Source organism: Dryobates pubescens, chromosome 11, assembly GCF_014839835.1.
Source record: "Dryobates pubescens isolate bDryPub1 chromosome 11, bDryPub1.pri, whole genome shotgun sequence".
NCBI classification, from domain to species: Eukaryota; Metazoa; Chordata; class Aves; order Piciformes; family Picidae; genus Dryobates; species Dryobates pubescens.
The window spans coordinates 10,231,468-10,249,434 of record NC_071622.1 but is presented as its reverse complement, the minus strand read 5'-3'; the positions used below and the strand labels follow the sequence as shown (position 1 = coordinate 10,249,434).

At 44.5% G+C, this 17,967-nt stretch overlaps 1 protein-coding gene across 1 annotated transcript; it reads left to right on the top strand.

Moving 5' to 3' along the window:
- Nucleotides 1-487: 487 nt before the first annotated feature.
- Nucleotides 488-17,013, top strand: NUF2 (NUF2 component of NDC80 kinetochore complex). Its single transcript, XM_054165456.1, has 13 exons — nucleotides 488-610; nucleotides 1,534-1,608; nucleotides 2,988-3,064; nucleotides 4,415-4,476; nucleotides 5,360-5,457; nucleotides 6,821-6,894; nucleotides 8,462-8,558; nucleotides 9,474-9,536; nucleotides 10,273-10,410; nucleotides 11,424-11,564; nucleotides 13,352-13,527; nucleotides 15,675-15,810; nucleotides 16,864-17,013. The coding sequence occupies exons 1-13, from the start codon at nucleotides 488-490 to the stop codon at nucleotides 17,011-17,013; spliced, it is 1,410 nt and encodes a 469-aa protein (XP_054021431.1).
- Nucleotides 17,014-17,967: the final 954 nt, after the last annotated feature.

Sequence of the window (17,967 nt, the reverse complement as noted above, 5' to 3'; positions counted from 1 at the left end):
ACGAACTGTGCTGGGTGGGTGTGAACAGTGCAAATTTTGTTAGACTGCAGGAGGTGGTCACTTGTGCTGGTTAGGCAAGAGAGCCCTGTGCACTGCCGCGCTGGGCTGGCTTTGTGGCTTGTCAGGAGAAGGCAGCTAAGGAGGCCCCTCCAAAGCACGTTTCCACCCAGGACACGCCTTCTAAAGCCACCTCGGCTCCCTCTACTGACTGTTCACGGTGCTCCTTCCCCTCTGCAGAGGAGCTGCGCTGGCTGTCCGTACAGACACAGCCCTTAGCAGCCCTAAGGGCTGTCAGAGCCGCTGGCGATGGCGGCGGAGCGCGCCCCTCGGTCCCGCCTCTAACGGCCGGGGCGGGGCGGAGCCTGCCCAGCCCCGTCCCCCTCCCGCGGTGCGGCCGCGGATAGGCTCAGCGGCGGGACGGGGGAGGCGCCCGCCAGATTCAAGCCGCGGAGGGCGGTTATCGGAGCGGTGGCTGCCTGGTGCCGCTATGGAGACGCTGACCTTCCCTCGCTATAGCCCCGATGATATCGTCTGCTACCTTCGCAGCCACATCCTGACGGGTGCCGAGGCCCGAAACCTGGTCAAGGGCGAGGTGTTTGGCACGCCTAAGGTGGGTGAGCGGGAAGGGGCAGCCTGCGCCGGGCGGGTGGGAGTGGCTGGGGGAGCCCCGCCGCCCTCAGGCGGCTTCCGGCACGTTGTAGAGGGAGAGCGTTGCCTTCGGTTGTTTCCGTGGGTGGTCGCTTCCCCGGCGTGGTGTGGTCTTGGACGCGCAGCATTGACTCCTGCCTGAGGGGGTTCGTCTGTCTGGTGTGGCAGCTCGGTCTAGGAGCGGCAGGGCTAAACCCAGGACTTTTCCTTTCTTCAGCTTGAGAGACACATGCTGAAGCCTCCCCAGGAAGTGTGTGGGTTCATAAGCGGAGAAGCATGGAACTGCACCGTCTGTCTTTCTCAGTCTGTGGCAGCTCCGTCAAAATAGCCGCCGTGTAGAGCGTGGTGCCATAGTTCCAACATCTTAGTCGGTCAGCTAATGCTTTCAGTCCGAGCCTACAACCCCTCCTCGCTCCACCCTCTGTTTTCTTGGATCAGTCTGACAGTTCTACTGCAGACTCGCAGTGATCTCAACAGAATAAAAGTGGCTTCGGTGCCGTCTCAATGCCTCAGTGTGATTCCTTGTGCTGCTGCATAAATGCTTATACCTGCCGAAGAGGGAGGCTGATCTTGCTTGTTTAAGGAACAACGCAGGGTTGGGTGGTTGCTTGGTTAGAAAACTCTTCAGTGAGCAGCAATGTGATGAAAACCAACACACAGCTGTGATAGTTCAGGCTGTAATTATTTGAGCTGGTTGCTGTCTCTTATAATTGTATTAAGAGATGGGAGCTCTTGAGCTACAAACTGTTGCGAAGTAAACCTTGTTAGGCTTGGCAGCTCAGTGAAATTGATCTTCACGTGTTAAAGGCCGAACTACTTTTATAGCCTGGGAACCTTGAACAGCTAATCATATGGAATACTGATTCACGTCCTTTCCTTTTGCAGCTTGAAGTTTTACACATGATTTACATGAGAATCCTGCAGAAGATCTATGGAGTCCGCATAGAGCATTTCTACATGGTATGTCTGTAGCAGCACATGTGATGAAAGATGAAAGGAAGGAAATATCGCTCCTAAAAGAAATTTTGAGGTGTTTCCTCTTGTCTTTACACTGACAAATAACGAGTAGCTTACTGGTTTGTATGTTGTAGTTTGCAATTCTGTTTGCAGAAAGCTTGTGAGCTGCTGTGTGTCCCTGGTCATTTGCATTTGTGTGCAGGGAAGCAGTCACTCAGGAATGAGAGGGCAGTTGGGCAGTGCAGCCATCAGCATGGGAGCATCATCTCTGCCTGTTGCTGAGGTCTTGCTGATTGTGTTTCAGAAGTTGCTTTGGTATTGCTCCTTGTCTGGAAGTTTGCTTCAGTTCATGATCCTTGCAGAAATAGTGATTTTTGTGGGTGTGTTGCCTCTGGGTTTCCTTTGTTTTGGGTTTGGTGTTTTGGTTTGTTTTTTTTCCTTCATGGAGAGGAGGTTCCCCTTCTCTGCTGCAGGAGCCTAGTGGGCATGAAGAGGAGCTTAACTGCCACTGTAAGCTGTAAGGAAAGATTCTGTGGAGAGCCCTCTTCTATGGTTTCTTTTCTTTGAGGTGCTGTGGGTGCCAAAAATATCTGTAATGTCCAGGATGGACTGGGCAAGTTTATGTCACTGTCTCTGACCTTGAAAATACACACTGTCTTTTTAGGCATCTCCCTTTGGCCATGGCTGAAGGAGGGTCACTGCTTAGATGTTAGACTGGTCTAGAAGGAAAGTAAATGTTGCTTTCAATGTTTGCCTTGTCTCTCTTTCTCCATTAAGTGAGAAGAAAGTAAGAAGTGTGACCAGAGGTTGACTGATTCCTTGATGATTAGCACTTCTGTCTCTATTAGACAGGAATTGATTGTGGAGAATAAATAATGTTGTCTGGTGCCATTTTTGGATGAACTGAAAGGGCAGATCCTCCGTGCACAAAACAACTCAGTTCTTCACAGGCAATATTGTATTATGAAGTTTGAAATATCAGAAAAATGTGATGGTGTTGTACTGCTACCATCTCCTGATTTCTTCATAGACACCTGGAATCTGTGACTTTCAGGGTATTCAACCGAAGTGCTGCTCCTTGTTGCATGTGGAATGCAGAGACTGTCCTTCTGCACCGGCTCTGACCAAATTAAACCAGAGGGCTTAGACTGAATTCCAGAGTTTGTAATGTTGCTGCTTTAGTCATTATTACCTTTTTAGATTGTAACAGCCAAAATAGTCAGCTGGATATCCTGATGGCATTCTTCAGCCTCCAGTGTGTGTTCCCTGTGGATAAGGAGGCAATCCTCGCTGTGTTGAACCTGTTTGAATTATGTTGTGGAAACAAAACTGCCTGTTTTTGAGTATTCTCTACTTATGCATTGACTCTCTTTACTCTTTAGATGCCAGTCAAGGTTGACATAATGTATCCACAGATACTTGAAGGCTTCCTGCCTGTTCATAATCTGTATAGTCACATGTGAGTAGAAGATGCTGCATCTGTTTTGTTGCTATTCCTTGTACAGGTCCAATTCACTAGAAGTAGTGAGGCTTTACGCCTTTTTGCTGATGGTGGTTCCACTGCTTGTTTGTCTCTGTTATTGTCCAATATGCTGAAGACAGGGGACAGCAATGTTTAATACCTGCCTGATGAGGATTTTACTTTCTCTTTAAAAAAGTCACTAAATAATCCATCCTCAGCAAGGTGTAGCACAAATCTCTACTTCAAATGGGTATAGGGTCATTGTTACACCTAGAAGAAAGATCTTGAGCCTCATCCAGCCTTGAACACCTCCAGGGAAGAAGCATCTACAACATCCCTGGGCAGCCTATTCCAGAGGCTCACCACCCCCATATTGAAGAACTTCTTCATAAGATCCAGCCTAAACCTACCCTTCATCAGCTAAAAACCATTCACCCTTATCCTATTGCTAGATACCCTTATGAAAAGTCCTTCTCCAGCCTTCCTGTAGGACCCCTTCAGTTATTGGAAGGCAGCTATAAGGTCCCACTGGAGTCTTCTCTAGACTGAACAGCCCCAGCTCCCTCAGCTTATCCTCATAGCAGAGGTGTTCCAGCCTTTGACTCACCTCTGTGACCCTGGTCTGGAGTTGCTCCAACAGCTCTGTGTCATTGTTATAATAGAATAAAATAGAATTAACCAGGCTGGAAAAGACCTTTGAGATCATCGAGTCCAACCTATCACCCAACACTACCTAATCAACTAAACCATGGCACCAAGCGCCCCATCCAGTCTCTTCCTAAACACCTCCAGTGATGGTGACTCCACCACCTCCCTGGGCAGCCCATTCCAATGGCCAATCGCTCTTTCTGGGACGAACTTCTTCCTAACCTCCAGCCTAAACCTCCCCTGGTGCAACTTGAGACTGTGTCCTCTTGTTCTGGTGTTGGTTCCCCGGGAGAAGAGACCAGCTCCCACCTGGCTACAACCTCCCTTCAGGTAGTTTTAGACAGCAGATGGTGACACCAGAACCGGATGCAGTATCAGATCTGCCTTGGAATGACATGTTAGATGTTAAGCTTCATTTGGACTGAAAGGGAAGAGCTGACAGCATTAAGTGTAGGAGTTCCCAAATTCAGCTGAGAAGTTGCTCTTGTCTATAGAAATCTTTGTGAGATGCTGTAAGAATGGAAACTTCTAATGTTGACCTGTATGTGGAGTCCTACTCTGTTATTCTTCTGTGACTTGTGTTTGTGCCTGCTGTGGAAGGAGAGGATGAGAGCTGGTTTGTAGTGAATGGGTGCAGCACAGGAGCTGAGCAGCAGTCCCCACGGGTAAGGCTGTGTCTTGTTTTTGTCTTCCTCGCAGGGAGCGCTTACTTCCAGTGTGCCGGATTCACGACTTTCAAATTGCTGATATTTTAAACCCAAGTAAGCAAATCCAGGGAAATCCTTTTGTTTCCTGGGGTGGTGGGCATCACTTTGTCTCCTTTCCCATAGCCAGATGAGCGTCTTGCATGGAGACCTGTGCCTGGCTTCCGGCTACGCTTCTCACCCTCGCTGTGGTCCTTAGACAAGCTGGTTGTAATGAGCAGTTCTCCTCCTATCGCTTATGTAGGCTAACCCAGTTAAAAAAGGGAGTTTTGAATGCCACAAGTCTGAGGAGCAGGCTGTGACATACTTGAAATAGCTTAAGAATGGATGGTAATGAAAATGATCCTGGCAGCTCTCGGATGCTTTAACGTTTCTCAAGCTGATGGCTGCGTGTGAAGTGATTGAATTTTTGCTTCACCATTCTCAGTACCCAGCCGTGGCGATTCTGGTACAACACAAACAACTCATAAGGCTATTCTAAACTCTTTCACTTCAGGGTCTGACTTGTCCAAGACATTCAAAGCCTTTTATAATAATATTTCACAAACTTTTCTTGGAATAGAACCAACAGGTCCCTGCAGTTTGCACTGCTGTCTTCAGTTAGCCTAACAGTTGCAGTGAGGTTCTGTCTTCAGAGTTGTAGAGACAGCACTTTCTCCCTGCCTTCTGTGTTAATGGAGGGCTGTATTTTAAGCCTTTCTCCTAGGTGCCACTTTCATTTGTTGAATGGCACAGAACTCCTAAGACACTGTTCATAGCTTGCTGCTAGTTTGTGAAGTCTTTGCAAGTTGAGCAGAGGAAGAACTAATTTACACTCTGGGGTTTTATAGTTGTTTTTTTTTCTCTTCTCTGAATGACATTTTGCCCCCTTTTTTTATAAGCAGTTATAATCAGTGCACGTGGAAACCACAACAATGATGGCTTGCTATTCCTATTTCAGAAGCAAAGAGGACAGTTCGCTTCCTGAGTGGCATTCTCAACTTTGTGCACTTCAGAGAACTGCGACGTGAGACCTACTTGGATTTACAGCTGAACTATGTAAGCTTGGGAACTGTCTTACTCCAGAACATTAATTATACTTCACTACTTAACCCAGAACTGGGAGCATAAAAGTGGTGTTTTTCTTTCACTGAGTGTTTAAATAACACGTTGGAATCTTAAATGTAGTCAAGCAATGCAGGAAGGTAGCAGTTTCCTCTTCTGTAGAACTAGTACCACCATATTCCATGGGAGAAATTAAATACAGTTCAGCAAGGGCAATTTTTGCACCTGGGAAAGAACAACCCCATATATCAGTACAGGTTGGGGACTGACCTGCTGGAAAGCAGTGAAGGGGAAAAGGAGCTGGGGGTCTTAGTGGATGGAAGGTTGACCATGAGCCAGTAATGTGCCCTTGTGGCTAACAAGGCCAATGCCATTCTGGGCTGCATTAGAAAGGGTGTGGTTAGCAGGTCAAGAGAGGTTCTCCTCCTCTACTCTGCCCTGGTGAGCCCACCTTTGGAATATTGTGTCCAGTTCTGGGCCACTCAGTTCAAGAAGGACAGGAAACTGTTTGAAAGAGTCCAGTGCAGAGCCACAAAACTGATGAAGGCAGTGAAACATCTTCCTTATGAGGAGAGACTGAGGGAGCTGGGACTCTACAGCTTGGAGAAGAGGAGACTGAGGGGTGACCTTATTCATGTTCATAAATACATAAAGGGTGAGTGCCAAGAGGATGGAGTCAGGCTCTGCTTGGTGATGTCCAGTGACAAGTCAAGGGGCAATGGGTGCAAGTTGAGGCATAAGAAGTTCCATGGAAACATGAAGACAATTTTTTTCACTGTGAGAGTGACAGAAGACTGGAACAGGCTGCCCAGGGGGATTGTGGAGTCTCCCTCTCTGGAAATAGTCAAAACCCACCTGGATGCATGCCTGTGTGATCTGATCTAGGTGATCCTGCTCTGGGAGGGGGGTTGGACTGGATGATCTTTTGAGGTCCCTTCCAAATCCTAACATTCTGTGATAAGCAGGTACACACCTACTGGCAATGGATTAAGAAAATCCTTTGCAAAGCCCTTGAGGAAACATGTCAGGTTAGAGTGGAGGAGCTTGCAATATTGTGAAGGTTTCTTGATGACAAGTCATTACTTAGGCTATTACCTGAAGTTTTGTTTGTTTTTATTTCCAGTAACTTGATAGTTTAGCCTGGTAAGTAAAGGTTGCATTGTTTGGAGCATAGATGTGCCAGTCAGGGGGCTGGAGATAGAATTGCAGGTGGCTTCCCTTCTACTGGAAATACCAGTAGTGCAGAGATGCTGCAGTTCATGTGAAATAATGATGAGCAAAGCTCTAACAGAAGCCCTGGGAGAAACATTATTCCTCTAAAATAAAAGAAAAAGATCACTGAATATTTAATTTGTAGAAATCATCCATGGAGAAGAGTCACCAACTGGAAATGACAGTTCGTGAGGCAGCACTGAAGCTGGAGAAACTGAAGTGAGTATGAGGAGTAAGAAATGTCTGTGACATGCATTACTTGACCTGGCTTACTTGTACATTGCATACAGTCTGGATCAATGGGCCAGTTGTATGAGGTTCAACAAGGCCAAGTGTTGGATCTTGCACTTGGGTCACAACAGCTCCAGGCTTGGGGCAGTGTGGCTGGAAAGCTGCCTGGTGGAAAATGACCTGAGGGTGTTGGTTGACAACTGGCTGAGTATGAGCCCAAGTGGCCAAGAAGGCCAAGAGCATCCTGGCCTGTATCAGCAATACTGTGGCCTGCAGGACCAGGGCAGTGATGGTGCCCCATTACTTGGCACTGGTGAGGCTACATCTCAAATACTGTGTTCAGTTTTGGGGCTCTCACTACAAGAAGGACATTGAGGTGCTGGAGTGAGTCCAGAGAGAGACAACAAAGGTAGTGTAGGTTCTAGAGAGCACATCTTGTGAGGAGTGGCTGAGGGAACTCTGGTTGTTTAGCTTGGAGAAAAAGAGGCTGAGGGGAGACCTTCCTGCTCTCTACAATTCACTGAAAGGAGGTTGGAGTGAGGTGGATGTTGGTTTCCCCTTCTCCCAGGTAACAAGCAATAGGACAAAAGGAAATGGCCTCAAGTTGCACCTGAGAAGATTTGGGTTGGACAGTGGAGAAAATTTCTTCCATGAAAGGGTTGTCAAGCCCTGGAACAGGCTGCCCATCACTGAAGGGGATGTAGAAGCCATGTAGATATATGGTTTAGTGGTGGACTTGGTCTTAAGGGTATTCTCCAACCTAAATGACTCTACTATTCTATATAGGGTGCCTAAGCAGGAACTGAGTAGTTAAACTGTGTGACCTCAGGAGGGAGTACATGGCTGCTTTGACAAGATGCTGTATTTTGTATATTGAGGAAGATGGTGTAACATTTTTGCTGTTGCAGTTTTTAGTGATATGTCTTTTTCTCTTCACTAGCTGTAGGAAGCCCATCTTTAACTTAATAGATGGGTAAAGTTATCTTTCTCAGTTATTTGACATGTTTGTCCCATTCTCTGTTTCAGGCCATTTAGTCCTACTGCCTGTGTCTTTGCACCATTAAGTTTTGTTGTTGCTTGTGGATAATGGGATGAAGAGATGGCTAGTTTCCAAGATAGCTTTCACAACAGATTTTTTTCCCCCCTCTCTAATAGCTGCTCTTAGTATGTTCTAGACAGAAGGTTCTCTAGCTGTAGGTCTACCCTAATACAAGCTGTTTCTGTAGCATCTGATATACCAATTTCCTTAATGAAAATCACCATACAAATGGGTAGAAATGTTGCTCTTTTGTGCTTTGCTTAACACAATCTTCAAGCATATCAGAAAAGCTGGTTTGTACCTTTTCCTGCCAAAATACCTCTTCAGGTTATGCTTCAGCTACAAAAATCTGACTTCCTTTTGCTTGTATGAGCGATGAGTTTGAGACCATCTTGCCCTCATTGCTAAAGCTACGGGCTGTAAACTCTCTGGAGAGTGTTTTGTCTACTGTACTCTGTTGACTTGGCTGTAAAGATGCTGAAACTGTCCTGCATCTTTCTTTTTTTCTTTGTTTAGCACTGTTCCAGCTGAACACCAAGAGGAGGTGAGGCAACTGACAGATAACGTTCGAGAGCTGGAGCAGCTACTAAGGCAAGACTTTCATCGGAAGCAAGTATGAGCTTGATTATGTGTTTCTCTGAAATGCTGCTATGGCTTCTGGCCATGAAGGTTCCTTATTTCTGTTGATTTGCCCTCCTCACTCTGCAAAGGATAAAGGAGATTTAAAACACAAGTCATTGCAACACGCTGTCTTGTCTAACCCTTAGCACCAACTCTTCATTTCACTGTTACGGAATGTGAAACGTACTTGAAACGGGGCTCAGGGAATACAAAGATGTGTTGGCCCTTTCTTTTTGAAAGGCATTACTGCAGTGACTTGGGAGATATCTCTGTTATTGTTCAGAAGTGCCATGTGTATGTTTCCCTCTCTTCTCCACCTGAACTGGAAGAACTGGAACTGGATGTGAGCCATGGCAGGAAATGAAGCCCAAGAGGGGTCTCGTAAGGCAATGCCTGGCAAAAAGAGTAGCAATTGCAGAGGCAACTTTCCAGCAATAGCAACTTGCCACTAAGGCCTCATAGGTAACCTTTTCAGCTGCTTTGGAATAAGAAAATAAAGATAGGAGGCTATGGTTGGTGGTTTTTTTTCATTAAGTCATGTTTACTATCAGTATTATTAACCATATGCTTGATTTCTATGCTGTTATTATTAATCTAGTGATCTAATACCAATTTCTTCCCTGTGGGGAAGAAGGTTGTGTGTGTATAATGCTGCCAGGGTCAGTAAGAGGGATAAGACAGGCTGTCTTTCTTGTTCCCAGATACCTACTGCTGCCTGCATCCCTGGTGCTCCTGGTGGCTTTTCCAAGAGTTCCCCTTCTCTGTCTTTTTAAATCTTCAGACTTTGAATTTGTCTGCTAGTTGTGGCACTCCAAAGAAACCATAAATGGGATTTTTCTTGTAGAGAGATCAATGATGGAAGGGTAAAGAAGGCTTTTTTGAAATGTGCTACCTTTTTTTTCCCCAGGTAGGTTTGTATGAAGTGACTTCACACAAGAAGTCAGATATAGCAGAGAGTACCCGAAAACTGGTAAGTACACCTCTGTGTAGGTCTAGGCTCTAGCTTGCATCTCAGATCATCTCTCTTGGATCAGATAATTCTTAGAGCTAGGTATTGTTCAGGTTATTTAAAAAAAAAACTGATTTGACTTCATTTCCCACCCCATGGAACCTTTACTGCAGTAGCTTGGGGTTTTGATAACTTTCAAAACACATCTCTGCTATGTAAAGCTGTGTCTTTGGGATGCTGATCTGTTAAAGGGTAAGGAATGTGGATTTCTGAGGCACTGTGAGCTTACTTTAAGTAGAGTGAGTTATGAGGCAGCCACTGTCCTGGCTGGGACAAAACTGAGGATTTTGAGAGCTTGTACAGGAGGCTTGTTGCTTTCCTAGCAGCTGGCTCTGAAGCCCTGCTGTGAGTGCCTCAGCTGCACTAGGTGAGTGGTTCTGAAGGAGAGAGCTGTTGGTGTAATACTTATGAGTTGTCAGCCTGTGTGTGGAATGCAAGTTAAATGCTGTTCTTGTGACTTAGTATTGCACCACTGTAAGCGTGTTCAGGGAGTACAATGGACTGTTAACTGCTCTGATTTGGAATGTTAATGCTGGTTAGAGGAATTTGGTTTTTTAAAACAGCCTTTTTAATAGGGAATGACATAAAATAGAGAAAGGAGCCTGTCTAGTCATAAGGTCCTGGTAAACCAGGCTTCACAGGTCCTTTATGTTCACAGAATTGCTGATTTTGGAAGTGTGTTTGTCTTGTTAACTAGAATGACTTTAAAGTGATAGTGGCTGACTTGAAAGAAGAGCAAGAGCAGAAGAAATCAAAAGTTGTTGAGAGTCCAGAGGAACTGAAAAACTACAAAGAAGCAATGAAAGAGACTGTTAAGAAAATAAAGAAATCCAAGGTGAGGTTTTCCTCTGTCCACACAAAGAGGTATTCTGTTAGAAAAAGCATGTTTTAATGAACTGTCATCTAGAAAGGCTTCTTGAATAACTTACACTTCTACTCCACAACCAACAGAGCACTGGTTAGTCTGACAGGAAACTCCAGCTTCAGAGAAAACTGCAGTTTGGTTGAGGGGATTGGGGGTTTTGGGTTGTGCTGGTGGTTGGTTTTTTGGTTTGTTTTTTCTTTGCTGCAAAGCTGGATTGCAGTCACTGCTGCTTTGTCCTCCATGAGGAACTATTTATGGAACCAGGTGTAGAACTCTTGAGTCTGTGCTGTACCTCTCTGGCTATTTGCTCTCAAAAGAGGACAATGTTTTGGCAGCTCACAAATGTCCTTGGATTTAGAGCAGGTGCTGAAGCATGTGCTGTCATTGTCCGTTTCTGGTGTGGATGGCTGTCTCCACTAGGAAGCTGATGACTGCATTCCCTTCCTAGGTTTTTGGTTTGGTGGTTTGTGTTGTTGTTTGGTCTTTATTATGGTTTGGGATTATTGTTTTGTTTTGTCTGTTTTTAGCAGTGATGTCCACTCTTTCTGTGTTTGCATTTCATTATCACTTGGACATCAGTGAAGCTTGCCTTTCTTCCTAGACATCTTTTTTGTTCCACAGGTGTAAACATTATTTCTGTAATTCTAGGCATTGCTTTCATGATGATTTACATAACTCCTCTCACCAGTACATAGAATTTCTTTTCTGAAGAAGGCTTTTTTCCTCCCCTGTCCTGGAAGCTCTTGTAACAAGCCAGTCAGTTCAGTGTAAAACACTTGCCTGTCACTTTTTCTGTGCTCTCAAAATAAACAGATTTTTCCAAACTGAAGATCTCATTTCAGTAACTATTCAATATTAATTCTAGTATCTGTTAAAGAGTGAAGGAAATGGGTACAGAAGTCAATATTCATTAATGCTATACAAAATAAGTGATGAAGTCCAAAGCTGTTTATTAATAGTCTTTTTTTTTTTCCCTTTAAAAGCAAGACATTGTGGAGAAATATGAAAGTTACAGAGACATAGTTGAGGTTTTGCCACCATGCCAGCTGGAGGTGCAGCTGTATCAAAAGAAGATGGAAAGACATGTAGGAAACGTGGAGATGTGGGCCAGAATGTTATCAGAGGTTTGTATTATTCAAATGACATCTGGTTAGGGAGACTCTTAATGGCCAAGCAAAATAGGTGATCATCAATAAATGTCTGTGTCTTCAAAGTTCCCATGCCTTATCTTCCCACACAATTGAAAGGAGCTGGATATGTCAGACATCTGCCTTAAAAACAGAGCTGCTGCTTTGCTGCATGCCACTAGCTAATGTACTGGTGAACACTTCCAATAGTGAAAGCCTTTATTGCCATAGAAACCTGAAGTAACATAGTTTGAATGTCTTTGGGTTACTGATAGGAAATGCTAGAGGAAAAGTGACATCCAGTTTGTTCTGCTTACAGAGCAGAAACTAACAGCAAAAAATGACTCCTTCCAAGAAGAGTCATGACTTAAGTACCTTTAACTATTAATATTACTAAGCCAGCCAAGCTAACCTAGCTACTTGTTACACAGTTTGAGGAGAATGCACTCGTTAGGAACACTTGAAGAATGGTGTGCAGCCTTTTGGGGTATTTGAGCACAGAACATAGGAGACACAGCTGTTGGAGCAGGTCCAGAGAAGGGCCACAAAGACGATGCAGGCGCTGGAGCCAGTTTGCTATGAGGATAGGCTGAGGAAGCTGGGGTTGTTCAGACTGAAGAAGAGAAGACTCTAGGGGAATCTTATAGTGGCCTTCCAATAACTGGAGGGATCCTACAGGAAGGCTGGAGAGGGACTTTTTATACGGGTGTCTAGTAATAGGACAAGGGGGAATGGTTTGAAGCTGAGGGAGAGTAGATTCAGACTGGATCTTAGGAAGAAGTTCTTCAGTACAAGGGTTGTGGCACTTTGGAATAGGTTGTGAAATTCTCCTCCCTGGAGGTATTCAAGGCCAGGCTGGATGAAGCCTTGAGCAACCATGTTGAGAGGCATCCCTGCCCATGGCAGGGAAGGTTGCAGCAGATGATCTCTAAGGTCCCTTGCAGCCTAGGCCAGTCTATGATTTGTTATAGCATATTGTAGTGGTTTGAAAGGAAAGGCTCTGCTTTCCCTCCCCCACTGAGAAAGAGACCACTGCTAAACCCAGTCGGAGAAATGAGATTATATTTTACAAGGAAACAGATTATATGTAACACAACAAATACAGGTATTTTACAATATATACAGGAATATACAGCAAATGAACTCAACCAGAAACCAGACCCCCCACACAGGGGGCTTCCCCCTGTGCCCCCTTCACCCCCCTACCTCCCTTCTCCCCCAAAAGAGGTAGAAAAGAGATGTGGATGGTTAACAGGGCAGGAAAGGAAAAAAGGCCTGGTACAGGGAGTTAGTATCTTATCTTAGTTGGCCAGAATCCCAGAAGCAGATCCAGCCGAGAGGGACAGCGAAGGAAGGAAGACTGAGAGAAAGTTCCCAGCTCCCCTGGGTCCAATCTCACCTCCCACCTATACTTGGCCAATGAAATTCGTTTAGAATACCAAAATATTTTTATAAACATTTAGCCAGTGTGCCCCTTCCTTAAAGGCACAGCCTCAAACGGTCACACATATGTTCAAACTCCCTGGGGCTAAGAGCTATAGCAGAGCTCAGAGTAACCTCTGAAAATCATTGGAAGTGATGGGGTCTTGTCCATTTGGATGTATTTAAAATCATATCAGACCTAGGGAACTGGGATTTAACTGGGAGAATTAATTGGCAATTGGAGCTTCAAAAAGAGGAAAGTAGTTTGAATCCTAGTAAACTAAAAGGGGGTATCCTCTTGCAATTAATTTCCTTCCCCCCCCCCCCCATTTAATTTGCTTCAATTCTTCTTATCCACTTAGGTCAGGAATCTGGAGGACCAGCTCGAGAGCGCTCAGGTAGAGATGAAAAACAGGAACGGAGATGAAGTGTCCTTAAGGAGACTGGTCACTGCCAAACATGAGAAGCTGTCTACAGCTGAAATAAAGATGAAAAAGAAGCGTGAAGGCATTGAGCAATACGAGCAGACAATACTGGAGTAAGGATGAGTTGGCATTTCTGCCTGATGCTGCTTTATGTCTTCGTTATGTGCTACCAAGGTTCGCGGCTGGCACGAACGCGTAGCTGGAGCAGCCAGGAGCGAATGAGCGATGTGGGACAGTTTGGTGTGGGAGACTAGTGGTGCTGCAAGGCAGGGACTTGGGGTCTCAAATCAATAATTGCAATGTGACTTGACAGCAATTCTTTTATTGGAGCACTAATTTAATTTATAATGCTTATTCTTGATTCTTTTATCTTCTTAAAGAGAATGTCACATTGGGATAATTTCCCAACTTATCAGACTTCAACAAAGCCCCATTTGCCTTTCATGAATTTTTCATAATTTCCCTTGCCACTTCTGCTCATTATCAAAGATGTTCAAGACCCATGGGGAAATGGGGCTCGTATCTCAGAGGAGTATTATCCTGACATGATGCTTCTAAAACAAAAGGAACAGTGTCATTTGATCAAAGCCTCCCAGCCCATCTCCCTTCCTACCGTCTGCCGAAGGCAAGTTGCAAGGCTGTGTTTACAGCACAGCGGCAAGCTGCGGCGTGGTAAGGTCGTGGCTTCACTGTGAGATTAGAAGCGCTGAGCTCTCTCAGAGAGTGAAGCTTGTAGAACAGTTTCTTGTACACCAATAGGTAAGGGAATATTGAAAATTATTGGCTGGGTAGATTAACTTCCACTATTTTAAGGAGGCCTACAAGGAAGCTGGTGAGGGACTTTTTGCGATGTCGGGTCATGATAGGACTAGGGGGAATGGAGCTAAACTGGAAGTGGATAAATTCAGGTTGGATGTTAGGAAGAAGTTCTTCACCATGAGGGTGGTGAGACACTGGAACAGGTTGCCTGGGCAGGTGGTAGAAGCCCCATCCCTGGAGGTTTTTAGGGCCAGGCTGGATGTGGCTCTGAGCAACTTGATCTAGTGTGAGGTGTTCCTGCCTATGGCAGGGGGGTTGGAACTGCATGATCCTTGAGGTTCCTTCCAACCCTGACAATAAAAACAAATCAAAAAATACTATGATGGAAGAGAGCTTACCCTGACAATAAAAACAAACCAAAAAATACTATGATGGAAGAGAGCTTTTTCCACATGTGTAGTGTGTAGAATAGCAGCAAGATTCCCAGGTTTCCTTTGCTCCTCATTTAGTGTATTGTCAGCTAAAGGAGATTAATTAAAAGCTACTTTCCCTTCCAAATAAAGAAAACAATATTATCTAGTGCTCCTTTATGTTAAAAGGTGCTGCCAATTTATTTTTGATGTGTTAGATATTTTCCTTGAGTGATAAAATTATATACTTTGATAACCAAGAGGGGTAACCTTGGTTTGAAAACGAGGTTTTGCCGGTGAATAAGAGAATGAATCCTGACTGTTCCCTTGAGGTAGAAAGACATAAGTAGTCTCATGCTATTTATGAGTGATTTTAGCCTTTCTGTAGAGAAAGCAGCTGCCAGAGTTCCAGCTGTAATTGTTGTATCAAATGCTTAGTTTAAACTGGTAAGTGTATTTTGCACCTGAAGTCAGAGCGGCTCTCCTGTTCCCACGCTAACCCTTTGCTGATTACGTGGCACCTCGTAGCTGAAGCTATCTGAATTTACCTCCAAGCTGGGAAAATATCATTTGGTCTTTGGGATGCAGTGAAATGATGGACTGGAAATTGAGGAAGATATGTAAATGTATGGGATTGGAGCTCTAACTTGGTAGGAGGAGATCCTAGAGCTAAGGAAACTTTCAGTTAGGCTGCAAAATCAAGTGCAGCTGTATTACTTTTACCTTGGTTCAGTGGCTGACCTTTGGGCAGGGCTCTTTGCTGACACCTACTCAAAGGCAGGAAGGTGCAGTGTCTAGCTGTCTGTTGGGATGGTTCCACTGGAGCCATTTGAGTTGCTTTGATTGGCAGCATGTGAGGAACATCAACATACTCCTCTAACTGCATTTTGAAACGTAACTGCTTGTACCTAAGCTCTTCCAGTTAAGAACTGGACCAATTCCCAAGCAAGTCATTTCTCTATAGTATTGCTTCTAGAAGCTGGCAGTTTCATGCTTATAAAATGCAAGTTTTGCTTGTGGTGGGGTTAGGTTTAGTGTGGTTTTACTCCAATGGCTCAGTACTACTTCTTTTTTTTTCCTCCCACCTGTAGCTATTGTAACAAAGTTCAGGAGAAGAGAGGGGCTGTATATGAGAAAGTGATGGCCATTCAGAAGGAGATCCAACAGAATCGGCTCAAAATTCACCAGCTGAATGAGAATGCTGAAAAAGAAGAAAGGAAATCTAAGGTGAGGCTTTTTTCCTAAGGGAATCCTGTTTGCCATTCTCAAACCTGATCCTTTAGTATGGGCCCTGTGGATAAAGAAACACTTTTCCCTAAAAGTGAGTAGGCTGTGCAAGGACAGATAGTGGGAGGGGGAGCACTTGCTCCTTGTGGTTCCACCAGGTTGCTAGTGCTTGTTCAGGTATCTGCAGACTGTACAGATGGCCCAGAGGAGAAGTAGGATGTGCAGACCTGAGAGAGAAAAGGCTTTGGAGTGGTGTGATTGCCCAGTATTTTGTGAGGTGAAACTTGTCTTTCCCATCTGTGTCTGTAGCAGATAGTATGCTAGTTCTAGGATGTCTGGATTTGTTTTATGATACTTCTAGCTGGAAGTAGTTGGAATTTGTTCTTTTTCCCTGTCTGTCTCCTGTGACCTGACCTGGTGGGGCTTTACATTCATGTTGTAGTGATGAGCAGTGCTGTAGCACCCAACAGCCTCCCTAGACTATAGGGCCACTTGCCATCTCACAAGCACTTCCTTCTTAGGGTTTCAGGAAGAGGATTATTCAGCTCAGCTTTGGAAAGGGGCAGAAATCCTGTTGAGCTGGGAGTTAAGGGGTCACAGTCTGCCTGTAGCATCTCATTCTATCTGTTCATTACTGAAGTACTGCACTGTGTATGCTTGGGAGCACAATGGTAGCAGTCATAGTGGCAGAAAACTTGGTGGCACAGCTCAACACAGAATGGTGCAGTAGTAGTGTGAAATACTAAGCTAGTGCTGACTGATCATAGAATGATTTGGGTGAGAAGGGACCTCCCAAGGTCATCTAGTCCAACCATCTTAGTGTTGTGACCATTAGAGTTACAACAGAATCATCAATATTGATATTTTGCTTGTGGCTGCTCTTGTGAATGCTTTGTAACTTCCCTGTGTTCTGTGAATGCTGCTTCTGAAGCCAGGGACAAGGAACCTTTGAAATCACTTTGAGACCACCAGACCACTCCCACCTAAATCCTTAGGAAGCATAAATGTTAACTTTGTGGTTTCTTTCTTCTTCCCTTTATCTCCTCTTTCTAGGAAATATGCCTAAATATGAAGGCTACATTGGAGAAGTGTCATGAATCTCTGATTAATGCAGCAAAGAGTTATGCAGCCTCCAGAGAAGAGAAAGTTGCTGAACTGAAGAAGGGGCTGCTCAGAGTTCAGACTTCTGAATTGAGTTCTTAGACCCATCTTTCCTTGCATTCCACTCTTCATTATGCTTATCCTCACATCTGAACTCCAGAGCTTGTGCTTCTCATGAGATGGATAATTATTCCAGGCAAAAGCCAGCTGTCTCAAAAACCATGTCAGAACACATTCAGCTTTCTAGACGGATCCAGATGTGAGCTTGCTAGTGTGGATAAGAAAACACCGTTTACCCTGTTCTGTGTTGTTTCAGTCAGTATCTGATTTTAGTGGTAATAATGCAAGTCTTGCTAACACCAAATTGCTTGACATTTAGACAGAATCCTGCTTTTTATCAAAACTGCTCTGCAGAGTTCGATGTGGGAACACCTGGCTCTTTGGTCTGGCCTGAGTGGACACACTGGTTAAGATGAGCCAGTAATAGGTGATATTTCACTATTATCATTCAATTAAGATTAAATCCTGATGGAGCAGCATCCTCCATGTAAATGCCACCTTACTCTCATCACCAGTATTGGACACTGAAGAATATGCTTTTAGTTAGCAGGGCAATACCTCTAGAGCCTTGAGCTCATTGGTTCTGCTCTGTGAGGTCTTAAACCTTCATGTGTGTTTATTACAAAGTCTGCTGGGTGCTTATTCCTGTAAAGAGAAAAATACTTAAGTGGGTATTTTGTATCTTAACTTGTGATGGCACTCAGTTTGCCACCATGTATTTAATTATTTCCCCAAATAAATGTTCTTTTATATAACAGCTGATATAAGGATATTTAATCCTATTCCTTCTCAGCCTTTTCCCTCTCCACTTTCCCAGCAGAATTGGTACAACATTCCAATTTAGAAATGTGGATTTGTAGGAATGGAGTTAGTGGTTTGTTGGTTGGTCTGTTTGTTTTCTAGTGAAGGGTGGAAGATTGAAGCCTGTGTAGATAGTATCTTCTGGTTTTGTTCAGAAACATAGAATGGCTTAGGTTGGAGAGGATCTTAGAGATC